At 44.5% G+C, this 18606-nt stretch overlaps 1 protein-coding gene across 3 annotated transcripts in view; it reads left to right on the forward strand.

Annotated features, from left to right (window-relative positions):
- The first annotated feature begins 14004 nt into the window (after positions 1-14004).
- ghra (growth hormone receptor a) overlaps positions 14005-18606 on the forward strand; it is a 39587-nt gene continuing 34985 nt past the window's right edge. The window contains exon 1 of one of the 3 annotated variants that reach the window (XM_058389443.1): positions 14005-14154. In XM_058389443.1, coding sequence (XP_058245426.1) covers positions 14103-14154 — 52 coding nt within the window. In that variant the 5' untranslated portion in view covers positions 14005-14102. The remainder of the gene's footprint in view (positions 14155-18606) is intronic. The other 2 variants (XM_058389445.1, XM_058389444.1) reach the window with 2 other exon arrangements.

Here is an 18606-nt window from a genome sequence, read left to right on the forward strand (position 1 = left end):
ACACACATCACACATTTCAGCACACACACACACACACTACCACACACACACACACACACACACATCGTCAACGCAAACTTACATATCACAATCACCACAACACCACACAATAACAATCACACAAAATCATCATCCATCACTAATACACATAAACTAATTACTAATATACACACATTACACATATGTTATACACATTTCTATAATTTCACACAAACTATGCAAATAAAACTGCAAATCAAACATAAACAACAAACACACTCTCTCAATTAACACACACACACACAATAAATAATAAATACAATAATCTTAAATACAACACACACTCACACACACACACACACAACACAATAATACACAACACACACAAATACAAACACACACACACACACACACTAAACACACAACACAATACACACACACACACACACACACACAACACACACACACACAACACACATACAAACATACACACACACACACATACACACACACACACACACACACAATACACACCCACTTCTTCACACACACACACACCTGCACACACACACACCTGCACACACACACACCTGCGCACACACACACACACACAGTTATTGTCCGCACACACTCGCTCACACTCACACAATAAGTATATTAATATTCCGAGATTTTAAACGGAAAAGAATTGCACTTTAGTGCCGAAAAAATTGGCAAAACGCCAACCGCTCTCACACGCTCCACACGCCACACTCGCCTCTCCGCCGCGAGAGAGAGAGAGAGAGAGAGAGACAGAGAGATGGAGAGAGAGAGACAGAGATGGAGAGAAAGAGATGGAAAGAGAGAGACAGAGATGGAGAGAGAGAGAGACAGAGAGATGGAGAGAGAGAGACAGAGATGGAGAGAAAGAGATGGAAAGAGAGAGACAGAGACAGACAGAGAGAGAGAGATGTAGAGAGAGAGACAGAGATGGAGAGAGAGAGAGAGAGACAGAGAGAGAGAGAGACAGAGATGGAGAGAGAGAGATGGAGAGAGAGACAGAGATGGAGAGAGAGAGACAGAGACAGACAGAGAGAGAGAGAGATGTAGAGAGAGAGACAGAGATGGAGAGAGAGAGAGAGAGAGAGAGAGAGAGAGAGACAGAGAGAGAGAGATGGAGAGAGAGACAGAGATAGAGAGAGAGAGAGAGAGAGAGAGAGAGAGAGAGAGATGGAGAGAGAGAGAGAGAGAGAGAGAGAGAGACAGAGATGGAGAGAGAGATGGAAAGATAGAGAGAGAGAATTGAATTTGAAAAAAACTTTTATTTACATATTCTCAGTGAATGTCAATAAATAGAGAAAAATGTCATTTAAAAGATGAGGTTAAAAATAAAATAAAATAAATAAACAAAAAGTTCAAGACAGTGTATGTGCAAATTGCAGTTTTTCATCACAACACAACACAGGGCTCCTCTACAACACCAGGTTTCCTCAAACACAGACAGGTTCTTTGTTTTTTTATAGAACACAAAGTCAATCAGAATCCTGGACTTTATGAGTGCTGTAGTGACCATTACAACATTACGGCAGCCATTTTGTTCAACCTGGTGCTTTCGACTGATGTAAATGCCCATTTTCGCTTGCCCCAGAACAAAGTTTAAAAGCTGGCATCGAGCTCGTCTTTTGCGTGTGTACCTAAAACCAAGAATAAATACTTTTAGTGAAAACTTTTCGTTAAAAACACTAAAAATATTCTGTAAAACGGTAAAGAGAGACTGTAGTCTGGAACATTCTGTAAAAGCATGAAAGATGGTCTCTCTTTGATTACAGAAGGGACACGAGTGGCCGGCCTGGGGACAGAGAACAGAGATAAAAGCATTGACCGCAACAATACCATGTAAAATTCTCCATTGTAAATCCCCAGTTCTTTTCGGCAATGGTGGCTTATAGAGTGACCTCCACTCTGGACGCTCTTCCTCACTCAAACCGAGGACAGTGCGCCAGGGTGTGTCCACTCTCCCCCTGAGCGACCGCATATTAAAAGCTTTGACACATGCTTTATAAAACGTTTTCCCAGTCACATTAAAAAAGTTCATGTTTGTGATATTTTTACAGTCCAAAAAGTGACCAGTGCCTTCCTGTCCACAGTCCACAGACAGTGCAAGTTCAGGAAACGGGTCCTCTGAGTCGGGGCTTTCAGTTCCACTGGAGTAGTCCATGAGCATTTCCCTCTCCTCACGCGAGATGACCAGAGTCCACTTTCGCAGCAGCTGGCTCACCGCCCTCTTTGACCTCACGCCTAGCCGAGCAGCTACTCCATCAACGTTCTGTAGGTGAGGCCCAGCGACGTCCACCAGGTGTTTGAGGGAGGTGACACCAGTCGCGAGGAGAGACTGCGACAGTGAAGAGTCCCCGACGTCCAGGCGTGCCTCGTATACCAGAGGCTCTTGAAGTAGCCAGTGAAGAGAGTCTGTGGCTGTGGTTCTTTGCACCCTAAAAAGTCTCCAGATTCTGAACAAGTTATGATAAAAAGCAGGCAGTCTTGCAGTGTTCAGTCTCTCTGGATTCATTAAAAAGAGTGCTTTGTCCATTCTCATCTGCCCAAAAGATCTTAAAATGGCACTGGACACTTGTTTCCAGCTAAAAAACTTTGAGCCGCATAAAAACTTCTGTAAAAACTGTAAACGAATGGTTGCAGTTCTGCTCTGTAAATGTATAAGACCTTGCCCACCTTCCTCTTTGGGTAAGTATAAAATGCTGCGTGGCACCCAGTGCAACTTATCCCAAAAAAAGTCTAATAAAATCGACTGGATTTTCATTAAAAGGTCTGTAGGAGGGTCTATACAGGCTATTTTATGCCACAGAGACGATGCTACCAGATTGTTAATAATTAGCGTTCGCCCCCTGTAAGACATTTTAGGCACCAGCCACTTCCACTTTTCTAGGTGACCAGTTTACCTTTGTAGAGGAAACCGCTCCAAAGTCCTTGGACACCCTGTGTAACATGTCTATATCACTCTGACTGTCGACCATTATTACAACATCATCTGCGTAGGCCGACAGGCGGATAGCGTTCGGGCAGTCAGGGATTAAGACACCTTTCAGCTTAGCTCTTAGCGTATTCAGAAAGGGTTCAATGGCCAGAGTGTAAAGCATCCCTGAGAGAGAGCAGCCCTGCCTTACCCCCCTACACACCTTAAACGGAGCACATAAGCCACCATTGAGTTTCAGTACACTTTCTATGTCACAGTATAGAATTTGTACTTTGGAAATAAAATCTGAGCTAAAACCAAAAGCATTAAGGGTTTTCCAAAGGTAGTTGTGTTCAACTCGACCGAAGGCTTTCTCTTGGTCTATGGAAATGAAACCCATATTCAGCCCAAAAAGTTTGGAGACACTGAAAATGTCTCGAACGAATGAGATGTTGTCAAATATGGACCTCCCGGGTATGCAGTAGGTCTGATCTGCGTTTAAAACCTCTTCCAGAACACTTCCCAGTCTTGTAGCTAAAACTTTAGACAGCATCTTGTAATCACTACAAAGCAATGAAACAGGTCTCCAGTTCTTTATGTCTGTCAGGTCCCCTTTTTTGGGTAAAAGAGTGAGGACTGCTCTCCTACAACTTAATGGTAGCAGTCCTCTTGTCAAGCTGTCGTTCAAAACCTCAAGCAGGTCATCCCTTAAAACATGCCAGAGAGATTTATAAAACTCTGACGGAAGCCCGTCTATGCCAGGCGCTCTGCCACACTCCATACTCATTAATGCTTTGTGCAGCTCTGCTGATGTTATATCTGCACTCAGCTCTGTGTTGGAGTCATGTGACACTCGGGGCAGGTCTTCTAAAAAGCTCTGTTCTGTGATGTGTTCTCTGTACTCACACTGATAGAGTTTTTCATAAAAACTAACCGCCCTTTTCCTAATGTCAGCTGTATCAGATAAAAGGTGTCCAGACTCAGAGCGCAGGCTGTGAATAAAACGTTTTTGTCCGTTCTTTTTTTCAAGGCTAAAAAACAACTTTGAGGGGGCGTCCATCTGGTTTGCGTTCTGGAATCGTGACCTTATTAATGCACCTTGTGCTTTAAACTCAAGGAGGTCCGATAACTTTTTCTTTTTGACTGTGAGGGTCTGAATATGGTTCTGGTTCTCTGTGGATTGTGCTAACAACTGAAGTTCTGTTATCTCATCTTCTAGTTGTTTCATAGACCGAGCCAAATCCCTTGTGACATTATAAGTGTGCTGTTGACACAACTGTTTTATTTGAGCTTTCCCAAAATCCCACCAATGTTGCAGAGAAATAAAAGCACTTTTTTCTTTCCTAAAATTTCTCCAGAAAAAAGTAAAAATCTCTATAAAATGCTGGTCATTCAGTAAAACTGTGTTAAAATGCCAGTAAGAACTCTTCGGTTTAATACAATTTAAAACTGAAACACATAAAACCAAGCTGTGGTCTGAAAAACCAACTGGACTAATAACACAACTATTAAAAATGTTTAGGTGGTGTGTGGGAACATAAAACCTGTCTAACCTTGCTAATGATACCTTTCCATCAGCAGCATGAGCCCAGGTGTACTGTTTTTGAGTTTTATGCATATTTCTCCAAACGTCACTTAACTCGTGTTTTTCAACAGTGTGTAGGAGTCTTCTTCTTGAAGGCATGTGTGGCTCTATATGGTTGCGGTCACTGTTTTCTAAAGTACAGTTAAAATCACCACCAACAAATAAAAACTCCTCTGCATCACAAGTTTCTAAAACATTGCATAATTGATCTAAAAAAGCTATTCTTTCCACTGGGGAAGCCGGGGCATACACACAGATAAAAACCATAACATGGTTCTCTAAAAGAGCTCTGACTTTTAACAGTCTGCCAGCTACTACCTCTTCCACGCTGTAAGAGAGAGGTTTAAAAGTCTTTGAAAACAAAATAGCTACTCCTCCACTAACAGAGGTATTGTCGCTTAAAAACAAGGGGCCAGCCCACTCCTGTGTCCAGTCAGCTGCGTTTTTAGCGTCACTATGGGTTTCCTGTGCAAGTAATACATCTATTCTTTTTTGCCTGATGAGTTCATACAGTCCAGCTCTCTTCCTGCAGTCTCTAGCACCGTTAACATTCAGGGATGCGATGTGAATGTCCTGCATGAGCACACAGAAAAGAATAAGCACAGGAAAGGGCGTCTGCGGTCTGTGAGGACCGAGAGAACTATGACGTGTCATCATCATCATTACTTAACAGGGTGTTGATTTTAGTGACGATCTTCTTTAACCTGTATAACTCTTTGTCCTCGAAACACCCTTCACCCATAAGACGCTTTATGGCAATGTGCAGTTTGTTCAGGTCTGGAAAGTATTTGTTGATCTGTACCATTTTCATGTTCTTTGTGATCTTAAGAAAGTGTTTAATTTCACTCGCGTTGTACTTTTTACCGACCCAGTGACCCTCAGTGGTGACACAGACAGTGAGGTCAGGAGAGGGCTCTTCACTGTCCAGCTCACCAATACTTTCTGCTTGCTTCTTTTCTGCTTTTTTCGTGGCTTTCACAGTTTTGTCATTGTCTCTTGTCTTTCTTTTTACGGGTGTTTTGAGAACGGTCAGCTCAGTTTCCATCATCGCTTCGTCTGCATTTTCCGGTAAGACAACAACATTATTCTCATTAACACTGTCCTGACTAATCATCAGTCCAACATCAGTTTCAGTTTCTATTTCTATATGCGGCTCAGGTGAGGCCTGCTCAGCCTGAGCAGTGGGAACAGTGGTACCAGTGTTACTCACCCCATCACTGGGTACTGGGTCGGTCTCGGTGTTGTCACTCACGTTAGGCTCTGAGTTTTCTGGTTCTCCCGCCGTAGCGCTAACAGAACCCGCATGAGAGACGCCCGCTCCGTCCGTGACCGGAGAGTCCGCCTCGACCACTCCGTCATTCTGATCAGCTCGATCCAACCCGTCACTGCCCCGAACCGACACCTCGCTCACATCAGAGGGGACTGTACCACTGTCTGCGCCCTGGGGACAATCACGCACTAGATGTCCAGTTTTTCCGCAGCCGAAACACCTCATGGACACGGTGGACACATAGATAACATAATCAAACCCGTCGATCCTGAATGTTAGCGTGCGCTCGAGTTCAGTGCTGTTATCATTGAGGATCATGTAGGTGAACCTCCTGAATGAGCGCACGTGTTTCGCCAGGTCTGATCTGCTACCTATGTTCATTTTCCTTATCGGAGAGACGAGCTTACCGAAAATGGAAAGCTGTCTCTCCAGTGTTTCATTAGAAATAAACGGGGGCACGTTGGACAGCGTGACTTTTTTTGCAGGTGTTGCGAGGGAGAACACATCAGTGAGTGAACCCCTGAGTATAATGCCCTTCTGGGCCAACAGCACTGCGTTCTCCACCATGTTGACAAACATCACCACCGCGCTGTTCATCCTGGACGCCGCCAGAACGTTCCGATGCCCGACCACCTCCCCTGCGGCCAGGCAGCACTCCTCCACCCCCGCCCCGGTCACCACTCCTCCACCCCCGCCCCGGTAACCACTCTAACGCCATGGCTGCGCGTCAGGTTATCGAGGGGGTCTCTACCCTGGGCCGCCATGCTCTCCAGCGGGAAAGCTGGTGCTGACGGCCAGAAAACTGCTCTGATTAAACAGAGAGTTTAGATGGTATGAAAAAAAAAGGAAATTGTTCAAAAAAAAAAATAAGTATATATATATATAGATAAATCAAGAAGTTATTAAACGTTAAGCAATGAGAAACGTGTCAACCACGCTCACACTCAACGCGCTCCGCCCACTCCCAGCATGCACTCAGAGAGAGAGAGAGAGAGAGAGACAGAGAGAGATGTAGAGAGAGAGACAGAGATGGAGAGAGACAGAGATGGAGACAGAGAGATGGAGAGAGAGAGAGAGAGAGAGAGACAGAGATGGAGACAGAGAGATGGAGAGAGAGAGAGAGAGAGAGAGAGAGAGAGAGAGAGATGGAGAGAGAGAGAGACAGAGATGGAGAGAGAGACAGAGATGGAGAGAGACAGAGAGATGGAGAGAGAGAGAGAGAGACAGAGATGGAGACAGAGAGATGGAGAGAGAGAGAGACAGAGATGGAGAGAGAGACAGAGATGGAGAGAGACAGAGAGAGAGACGGAGAGAGAGAGAGAGAGAGAGAGAGAGAGAGAGAGAGAGAGAGAGAGAGAGACAGAGATGGAGAGAGAGAGAGAGAGAGAGAGAGAGAGAGAGAGAGACAGAGATGGAGAGAGAAAGAGAGATGGAGAAAGAGAGAGAGAGAGAGAGAGACAGAGATGGAGACAGAGATGGAGAGAGAGACAGAGATAGCGAGAGAGAGACAGAGATGGAGAGAGAGAGACAGAGATGGAGAGAGAGTCTGAGAGAACCACCGACTACCGTGAAATATTTGTCATGCTTAATATTTGGACCTGTCGGTGATTTAAAGTCCTGCAGTGTGAAAGGAGTTCTGACTGAAACATACCAAAGTGATGACCTACAGCCAGGGAGAGAGTGAGGTACAGGGCAGCGGTCAGCAAGCATGGCTTTGGTTGGAGTACAATATTATAGTTTAATAGAGCTTATAGTTTTTTATCAAACAAAAATGTCAGAATAAATATCAGAATAAATAAATCAGAATAAATAAGCTTCACAATTACATCAAACAGAAATAAAGCAGAAACAGGTCCTGGAGAAACGTTTCATTTCACTGTGTGCTGCTACTGTCAGATATATGTGGTGGAAATGACAATAAAGCTTCTTGAATCTTGAATTTCCTTGACCAGCCGCATCAGCAGCAGGACAATGCAAAATTATTCATTTGGTCAATTCTGCAGAACACAATCCTTGTTCCCCGGAGTGACCATTTGGCTAACTTTTTGCGTGGTTCCAATTCCAGTCTCGCGAGAGAACTCACGTGTGATCTTGCGTACGTTTGGTTGTGAAACACAGTTTGTGGACCAGACAGAGTTGTGGGAGATTCTTCCTGTTGTGAAGTCATGCAGTGTGAAAACTCCTGTCACCGATCCATCGTACACTATAAACACATAAATCTAGCTAATATGACCTCCCTCTATACCCCCCCCCAACCCTGGGGCCGTGGAAAAATTGTCTGGTATCAAACCGTATCAGACCATGGTACAAAAAACCCTGTTCTACAGTGTTTTATTAATACTCAGCTTAACAACTACAGACATTTTACACACTCTCATGTTTATAATGATTTATAATCCCACTCTCAGTGTTTATAATGATTTATAATCCCACTCTCTGTGTTTATAATGATTTATAATCCCACTCTCTGTGTTTATAATGATTTATAATCCCACTCTCAGTGTTTATAATGATTTATAATCCCACTCTCTGTGTTTATAATGATTTATAATCCCACTCTCTGTGTTTATAATGATTTCTAATCCCACTCTCAGTGTTTATAATGATTTATAATCCCACTCTCTGTGTTTATAATGATTTCTAATCCCACTCTCAGTGTTTATAATGATTTATAATCCCACTCTCTGTGTTTATAATGATTTATAATCCCACTCTCAGTGTTTATAATGATTTATAATCCCACTCTCAGTGTTTATAATGATTTATAATCCCACTCTCAGTGTTTATAATGATTTATAATCCCACTCTCTGTGTTTATAATGATTTATAATCCCACTCTCTGTGTTTATAATGATTTATAATCCCACTCTCTGTGTTCATAATGATTTATAATCCCACTCTCAGTGTTTATAACGATTTATAATCCCACTCTCTGTGTTTATAACGATTTATAATCCCACTCTCTGTGTTCATAATGATTTATAATCCCACTCTCAGTGTTTATAATGATTTATAATCCACAGTTATTAGTAAGAGATCTTCATCCTGAGACTCAGTGACCATCAGAGTGAATATCCAGCACAGTGAGGAGTCTCCTTCTGAAGGATCTCCAGTTTAACCTGTAGATCATGGAGGGGTTACTGGTGTAGAAACCATCTCCATCTCCTGCTCCGATGATGCTTTTCCAGCTGCTAGGAATAAGACTGCAGTGTCTACCACAGACTGGTAGAAGGTCCTGAAACCCTTTAAAACACTCACACACACACACACACACACACACACACACACACTCATACACACGTGCACACACACCCAGACATTTGAATTCCATTATAGCTCAGCCTGGAGGGATCAGTAACTCAGGCTAATGAAATTCGCGGTTCTCCCTGTCTGAGGGCGGCGGTCAGCAGCGGGTCAACAGGAATTCAGTGAAAATAAATGTGCAGCTAAAATTAACACCTTCACACTCTACACAATTCTACTCTACACACTCTACACAATTCTACTCTACACACTCTCTGCACAATTCTACTCTCCACACTCTACACAATTCTACTCTCTACACTCTCTGCACAATTCTACTCCCCACACTCTCTACACAATTCTACTCTCCACACTCCACACAATTCTACTCTCCACACTCTACACAATTCTACACTCTACACAATTCTACTCTCCACACTCCACACAATTCTACTCTCCACACTCTACACAATTCTACACTGTACACAATTCTACTCTCCACACTCTCTGCAGAATTCTACTCTCCACTCTCTACACAATTCTACTCTCCACACTCTACACAATTCCACTCTCCACAATTCTACTCTCCACACTCTCTGCACAATTCTACTCTCCACAATTCTACTCTACACACTCTACACAATTCTACTCTCCACACTCTACACAATTCTACTCTCCACACTCTCTGCACAATTCTACTCTCCACAATTCTACTCTACACACACTACACAATTCTAGTCTACACACACTCTACACAATTCTACTCTCCACACTCTCTGCACAATTCTACACTCCACAATTCTACTCTCCACACTCTCTGCACAATTCCACTCTCCACACTCTACACAATTCTACTCTCCACACTCTCCACAATTCCACTCTCCACACTCTACACAATTCTACTCTCCACACTCTACACAATTCCACTCTCCACACTCTCTGCACAATTCTACTCTCCACACTCTACACAATTCCACTCTCCACACTCTACACAATTCTACTCTCCACACTCTACACAATTCCACTCTCCACACTCTCTGCACAATTCTACTCTCCACACTCTACACAATTCCACTCTCCACACTCTCCACAATTCTACTCTCCATGCTCTCTGCACAATTCTACTCTCCACAATTCTACTCTACACACTCTACACAATTCTAGTCTACACACACTCTACACAATTCTACACTCTACACAATTCTACTCTCCACACTCTACACAATTCTACTCTCCACACTCTCTGCACAATTCTACTCTCCACACTCTCCACAATTCCACTCTCCACACTCTCTGCACAATTCTACTCTCCACACTCTCCACAATTCCACTCTCCACACTTTCTGCACAATTCTACTCTCCACACTCTACACAATTCCACTCTCCACACTCTCCACAATTCTACTCTCCACACTCTCTGCACAATTCTACTCTCCACAATTCTACTCTACACACTCTACACAATTCTAGTCTACACACACTCTACACAATTCTACTCTCCACACTCTCTGCACAATTCTACTCTCCACACTCTCTACACAATTCCACTCTCCACACTCTACACAATTCTACACTCTACACAATTCTACTCTCCACACTCTACACAATTCAACTCTCCACACTCTCTGCACAATTCTACTCTCCACACTCTCCACAATTCCACTCTCCACACTCTCTGCACAATTCCACTCTCCACACTCTACACAATTCTACACTCTACACAATTCCACTCTCCACACTCTACACAATTCTACACTCTACACAATTCTACTCTCCACACTCTCTGCACAATTCTACTCTCCACAATTCTACTCTACACACTACACAATTCTAGTCTACACACACTCTACACAATTCTACTCTCCACACTCTACACAATTCCACTCTACACAATTCTACTCTCCACACTCTCTGCACAATTCTACTCTCCACACTCTGCACAATTCTACTCTCCACAATTCTACTCTCCACACTCTCTGCACAATTCTACTCTCCACAATTCTACTCTACACGCTCTACACAATTCTACTCTCCACAATTCTACTCTCCACACTCTCTGCACAATTCTACTCTCCACAATTCTACTCAATTCTAGTCTACACACACTCTACACAATTCTACTCTCCACACTCTCTGCACAATTCCACTCTCCACACTCTCTGCACAATTCCACTCTCCACACTCTACACAATTCTACACTCTACACAATTCTACTCTCCACACTCTACACAATTCTATTCTCCACACTCTCTGCAGAATTCTACTCTCCACAATTCTACTCTACACACACTACACAATTCTAGTCTACACACACTCTACACAATTCTACTCTCCACACTCTCTGCACAATTCTACTCTCCACACTCTGCACAATTCTACTCTCCACAATTCTACTCTCCACACTCTCTGCACAATTCTACTCTCCGCAATTCTACTCTACACAATTCTACTCTCCACACTCTCTGCACAATTCTACTCTCCACAATTCTACTCAATTCTAGTCTACACACACTCTACACAATTCTACTCTCCACACTCTCTGCACAATTCCACTCTCCACACTCTACACAATTCTACTCTCCACACTCTACACAATTCTACTCTCCACACTCTCTGCACAATTCCACTCTCCACAATTCTACTCTACACACTCTACACAATTCTACTCTCCACACTCTCCACAATTCCACTCTCCACACTCTGCACAATTCTACTCTCCACACTCTACACAATTCCACTCTCCACACTCTCCACAATTCTACTCTCCACACTCTCTGCACAATTCTACTCTCCACAATTCTACTCTACACACTCTACACAATTCTAGTCTACACACACTCTACACAATTCTACTCTCCACACTCTCTGCACAATTCTACTCTCCACACTCTCTACACAATTCCACTCTCCACACTCTACACAATTCTACACTCTACACAATTCTAGTCTACACACACTCTACACAATTCTACTCTCCACACTCTCTACACAATTCCACTCTCCACACTCTACACAATTCTACATTCTACACAATTCCACTCTCCACACTCTCCACAATTCTACTCTCCACACTCTCTGCACAATTCCACTCTCCACACTCTACACAATTCTACTCTCCACACTCTACACAATTCCACTCTCCACACTCTCTGCACAATTCCACTCTCCACACTCTACACAATTCCACTCTCCACACTCTACACAATTCCACTCTCCACACTCTCTGCACAATTCTACTCTCCACACTCTACACAATTCCACTCTCCACACTCTCTGCACAATTCTACTCTCCACACTCTACACAATTCCACTCTCCACACTCTCTGCACAATTCTACTCTCCATGCACACACACTACACAATTCCACTCTCTACACAACCCTACACTCTACACAATTCTACTCTCCACACTCTCTGCACAATTCTACTCTACACACACTCTACACAAGTCTACTCTCTACACTTTCTACACAATTCTACTCTACACACTCTACACAATTCTACTCTCCACACTTTACACACACATCCTCCACAATTCTACTCTCCACACTTTACACACACAATCTCCACAATTCTAGTCTCCACACACACTCTACACAATTCAACTCTCCTCACACACTACACAACTCTACTCTACACACTCTACAAGATTCTCTCCACAATTCTAATCTCCACACTCTCCACAATTCTACTCTCCACACTTTACACACACATACCACACAATTTTACTCTCAACAATCTCTACAATTCGTCTCCACACACACTACACAATTTCACTGTCCACACTATCCACAATTCTACTCTCCACACTCTCCACAATTCTACTCCACACACACACACACACTATACAATTCTACTCTACACACACTACAGAATTCTACCCTCCACACTACACAATTCTACTCTCCACTCTCTACACAATTCTACTCCCTACACACACTACAATACAATACAATACTACAATACAATTCTACTCTAGAAACATCAGTCTAACAGTGTGAAGTTCTAAACTATAAACTCTAGAACGGCCTGTAAAGTTCTAAACTCTAGAGCCCTGCAGGCCAGACTGCACACTTTCAGAACACGCTGTGTTGTGTGCTAATGTATGAGGTCAGTGCAGTGTGTCACACTGTGTTAATGTATGAGGTCAGTGCAGTGTGTCACACTGTGTTAATGTATGAGGTCAGTGCAGTGTGTCACACTGTGTTAATGTATGAGGTCAGTGCAGTGTGTCACACTGTGTTAATGTATGAGGTCAGTGCAGTGTGTCACACTGTGTTAATGTATGAGGTCAGTGCAGTGTGTCACACTGTGTTAATGTATGAGGTCAGTGCAGTGTGTCACACCGTGATAATGTATGAGGTCAGTGCAGTGTGTCACACTGTGTTAATGTATGAGGTCAGTGCAGTGTGTCACACTGTGTTAATGTATGAGGTCAGTGCAGTGTGTCACACTGTGTTAATGTATGAGGTCAGTGCAGTGTGTCACACTGTGTTAATGTATGAGGTCAGTGCAGTGTGTTTAACAGCCAGCATTAATGACCAGAAGCGAGAGGCGAAGCTTCCACTGCATTTTATTAAGAGTGACCTTTCCATTCTGCAGGCCGATGCACTTATAGAGACAATTTTCTGTATTTTAGAGCTAAATTTCATCATGACCTTTATTAGAGTGCAGTCTGACTCACTGATGGAGTCTGGATTAAAACATGATGAGGATGAAGAGTGTGTTTATCGGCTCAGTGTGTGGCATCACTGTGATAATGAAGAGAGCAGAACTTCAGGAGAAACGTGAGATCTCACTCTGTTCCTCTGGTGCTTCTCAACCACATTTCATTCCACAGCTCTCTCCTCGAAAATCACAGCAATTTCATCATCGTCATCATTATTATTATTTGTGTGTGTGTGTGTGTGTGTGTGTGAGAGAGAGAGACGCCAGGCGGCGCTGTTCTCAGACATTATTCGAAACCCAAAGTCCGAAATCCCTTTGCGATTTGGCCACACTTCCATTTCTCCACACACACACACACACACACACACACACACCATGTTGTCCTGATCCGGAGTGTGTGAGTGTTTAATGCGCGCGGAGGAGTTCGGAGCCTTGGAGGAACACACACACACAGCCCGAGGTGAGTCCAGATCTACTGAACCACCGGGAAAACCGGGAATAGCCGCAATCCGTGTGTGTGTGTGAGAGAGAGAGAGAGAGAGAGAGAGAGAGAGTGTGTGTGTTGAACTAGGTACAAAGTTCTTCACCCCGAACGTTATGCTAAAGAACATTACTGCGTTACTCCTAGTGTGTGTGTGTGTGTGTGTGTGTGAGAGAGAGAGAGAGAGAGTGTGTGTGTGTGTGTGTGTGTGTGTGAGAGAGAGAGAGAGAGAGAGAGAGAGTGTGTGTGTGTGTGTGTGTGAGAGAGAGAGAGAGAGAGTGTGTGTGTGTGTGTGAGAGAGAGAGAGAGAGAGAGAGTGTGTGTGTGTGTGTGTGAGAGAGAGAGAGAGAGAGTGTGTGTGTGTGTGTGTGTGTGTGTTGAACTAGGTACAAAGTTCTTCACCCCGAACGTTATGCTAAAGAACATTACTGCGTTACTCCTAGTGTGTGTGTGTGTGTGTGTGCGCGTGCAAAGAGCTCGTGCATTTCTGCAAGACTAGTTTGGAGATTTTGGTTTTTTCTCTCTCGGTGCTGTGCACATTTTCTCTCCACGTCACAGCGCGAGCTCACGGTTTTATCGACACATGAAAATTCAGTAAAGTTAAAAGCAGAAAATATTTTACTCTTTAACACACACACACACACACACACACAGATATTCCGGCATGTGTTCAGTGTTTAAACTGAGGATTACATTAATATGTCTTCGAAATATGTGGGAATAATAATAATAATAATAATAATAAGATAAACATGGGAATAGGGTGTAGGGAGTAGGGAACAGGGTGTAGGGTATAGGGAGTAGGGAATAGGGTGTAGGGTGTAGGGAGTAGGGAGTAGGGAACAGGGTGTAGGGAATAGGGAGTAGGGAATGGTGTAGGGAGTAGGGAATGGTGTAGGGAGTAGGGAACAGGGTGTAGGGAGTAGGGAACAGGGTGTAGGGAATAGGGAGTAGGGAACGGTGTAGGGAGTAGGGAACAGGGTGTAGGGAATTGGGAACAGGGTGTAGGGAGTAGGGAACAGGGTGTAGGGAATAGGGAGTAGGGAACAGGGTGTAGGGAATAGGGAGTAGGGAACAGGGTGTAGGGAGTAGGGAATAGGGTGTAGGGAGTAGGGAACAGGGTGTAGGGAATAGGGAACAGGGTGTAGGGAATAGGGTGTAGGGAGTAGGGAACAGGGTGTAGGGAGTAGGGAACAGGGTGTAGGGAGTAGGGAACAGGGTGTAGGGAATAGGGAGTAGGGAACGGTGTAGGGAGTAGGGAACAGGGTGTAGGGAATAGGGAGTAGGGAATAGGGAGTAGGGAACAGGGTGTAGGGAATAGGGAGTAGGGAACAGGGTGTAGGGAGTAGGGAACAGGGTGTAGGGAGTAGGGAATAGGGAGTAGGGAACAGGGTGTAGGGAATAGGGAGTAGGGAACAGGGTGTAGGGAATAGGGAGTAGGGAACAGGGTGTAGGGAGTAGGGAACAGGGTGTAGGGAATAGGGAGTAGGGAACAGGGTGTAGGGAATAGGGAGTAGGGAACAGGGTGTAGGGAGTAGGGAACAGGGTGTAGGGAATAGGGAACAGGGTGTAGGGAGTAGGGAACAGGGTGTAGGGAATAGGGAGTAGGGACAGGGTGTAGGGAATAGGGTGTAGGGAACAGGGTGTAGGGAGTAGGGAACAGGGTGTAGGGAATAGGGAGTAGGGAACAGGGTGTAGGGAGTAGGGAACAGGGTGTAGGGAATAGGGAACAGGGTGTAGGGAGTAGGGAACAGGGTGTAGGGAATAGGGAGTAGGGACAGGGTGTAGGGAATAGGGTGTAGGGAGTAGGGAACAGGGTGTAGGGAATAGGGAGTAGGGAACAGGGTGTAGGGAATAGGGAGTAGGGAACAGGGTGTAGGGAATAGGGAGTAGGGAACAGGGTGTAGGGAGTAGGGAACAGGGTGTAGGGAATAGGGAGTAGGGAACGGTGTAGGGAGTAGGGAACAGGGTGTAGGGAGTAGGGAACAGGGTGTAGGGAATAGGGAACAGGGTGTAGGGAGTAGGGAACAGGGTGTAGGGAATAAGGAACAGGGTGTAGGGAATAGGGTGTAGGGAACGGTGTAGGGAGTAGGGAACAGGGTGTAGGGAGTAGGGAACAGGGTGTAGGGAGTAGGGAACAGGGTGTAGGGAATAGGGTGTAGGGAATAGGGAGTAGGGAACGGTGTAGGGAGTAGGGAACAGGGTGTAGGGAGTAGGGAACAGGGTGTAGGGAGTAGGGAACAGGGTGTAGGGAATAGGGTGTAGGGAACAGGGTGTAGGGAATAGGGTGTAGGGAACAGGGTGTAGGGAATAGGGTTAGGAAGTAGGGAACAGGGTGAAGGGAGTAGGCAGGGATTAGGAACACAGCCCTCTGCGCCTCAGTGATTGGACTCATCTGTGTAGAAATCTGATGTTTAAAGAATTATGTTTAAATTTCATTTCATATCATCTAACAGTGTAACAGTGTGTAAGAGTGTGTGTAAGAGTGAGTGTGTGTAAGAGTGAGTGTGTAACAGTGTGTAAGAGTGAGTGTGTAACTGTGTAAGAGTGAGTGTGTGTAAGAGTGAGTGTGTAACTGTGTGTAAGAGTGAGTGTGTGTAAGAGTGAATGTGTAACTGTGTGTAAGAGTGAGTGTGTGTAAGAGTGAGTGTGTGTAAGAGTGAGTGTGTAAATGTGTGTAAGAGTGAGTGTGTGTAAGTGAGTGTGTGTAAGAGTGAATGTGTGAGTGTGTGTAAGAGTGATTGTAAGAGTGAGTGTGTAAGAGTGAGTGTGTAAGAGTGAGTGTGTAAGAGTGAGTGTGTGTAAGAGTGAGTGTGTAACTGTGTGTAAGAGTGATTGTAAGAGTGAGTGTGTAAGAGTGAGTGTGTGTAAGAGTGTGTGTAAGAGTGAGTGTGTAAGAGTGAGTGTGTGTAAGAGTGAGTGTGTAAGAGTGAGTGTGTAAGAGTGAGTGTGTGTAAGAGTGAGTGTGTGTAAGAGTGAGTGTGTAAGAGTGAGTGTGTGTAAGAGTGAGTGTGTGTAAGAGTGAGTGTGTAAGAGTGAGTGTGTGTAAGAGTGAGTGTGTGTAAGAGTGAGTGTGTAAGAGTGTGTGTAAGAGTGAGTGTGTAAGAGTGAGTGTGTGTAAGAGTGAGTGTGTAAGAGTGAGTGTGTGTAAGAGTGAGTGTGTGTAGAGGTGAGTGGGTAAGAGTGAGTGTGTAAGAGTGAGTGTGTAAGAGTGAGTGTGTGTAAGAGTGAGTGTGTAAGAGTGAGTGTGTGTAAGAGTGAGTGTGTAAGAGTGAGTGTGTGTAAGAGTGAGTGTGTAAGAGTGAGTGTGTAAGAGTGAGTGTGTGTAAGAGTGAGTGTGTGTAAGAGTGAGTGTGTAAGTGAGTGTGTAAGAGTGAGTGTGGTGTAGAGTGAGTGTGTGTAAGAGTGAGTGTGTGTAAGAGTGAGTGTGTAAGAGTGAGTGTGTAAGAGTGAGTGTGTGTAAGAGTGAGTGTGTGTAAGAGTGAGTGTGTAAGTGAGTGTGTAAGAGTGAGTGTGTGTAAGAGTGAGTGTGTAAGAGTGTGTGTGTAAGAGTGAGTGTGTAGAGTGAGTGTGTGAAGAGTGAGTGTGTGTAAGAGTGAGTGTGTAAGAGTGAGTGTGTGTAGAGGAGGTGTAGGTGTGTGTAAGTGGGTGTAGGGGTGTGTAGAGTGAGTGTGTGTAGAGGGAGTGGGTTGAGTGAGGGTGTAGTGTGGAGTGTGTGTAAGAGTGAGGTGGTGTGTAAGAGTGAGGTTGTGGGTGGTAGTGAGTGTGTGTGGTGAGGGGGTAGTGAGTGGGTGTAAGAGTGAGGTGTGTAGAGTGAGGTGTGTAGAGTGGGTGTGAGAGTGTGGGAGTGTGTGTGTAAGAGTGAGTGTGTGTATGTGTAGTGGTGGGTAGAGAGTGTGTGTAAGAGTGAGTGTTGGTAAGAGTGAGTGTGTAAGAGTGAGGTGTGTAAGAGTGAGTGTGTAAGAGGTGTGTGTATGAGTGTGAGTGTGGTGTAAGAGTGAGTGTGTAAGAGTGAGTGGTGTAAGAGTGTGTGTGTGTAGAGTGAGTGTGTAAGAGTGTGTGTGTGTAAGAGTGAGTGTGTAAGAGTGAGTGTGGTGTAAGAGTGAGTGGTGTAAGAGTGAGTGTGGGTAAGAGTGAGTGTGTAGAGTGAGTGTGTGTGAAGAGTGTGTGTAAGTGAGTGTGTAAGAGTGAGTGTGTGTAAGAGTGAGTGTGTAAGAGTGAGTGTGTGTAAGAGTGTGAGTGTGTAAGAGTGTGTGAGTGTGTAAGAGTGAGTGTGTAAGAGTGAGTGTGTGTAAGAGTGAGTGTGTAAGAGTGAGTGTGTGTAGAGAGTGTGTGTAAGTGTGAGTGGTGTGTGTAAGTGTGTGAGGTGTGTGGTAAGAGTGAGTGTGTGTAAGAGTGAGTGTGTGTAAGATGTGAGTGTGTTAAGAGTGA

This window comes from Hemibagrus wyckioides, linkage group LG05 (genome assembly GCF_019097595.1).
Source record: "Hemibagrus wyckioides isolate EC202008001 linkage group LG05, SWU_Hwy_1.0, whole genome shotgun sequence".
Lineage (NCBI taxonomy): Eukaryota > Metazoa > Chordata > Actinopteri > Siluriformes > Bagridae > Hemibagrus > Hemibagrus wyckioides.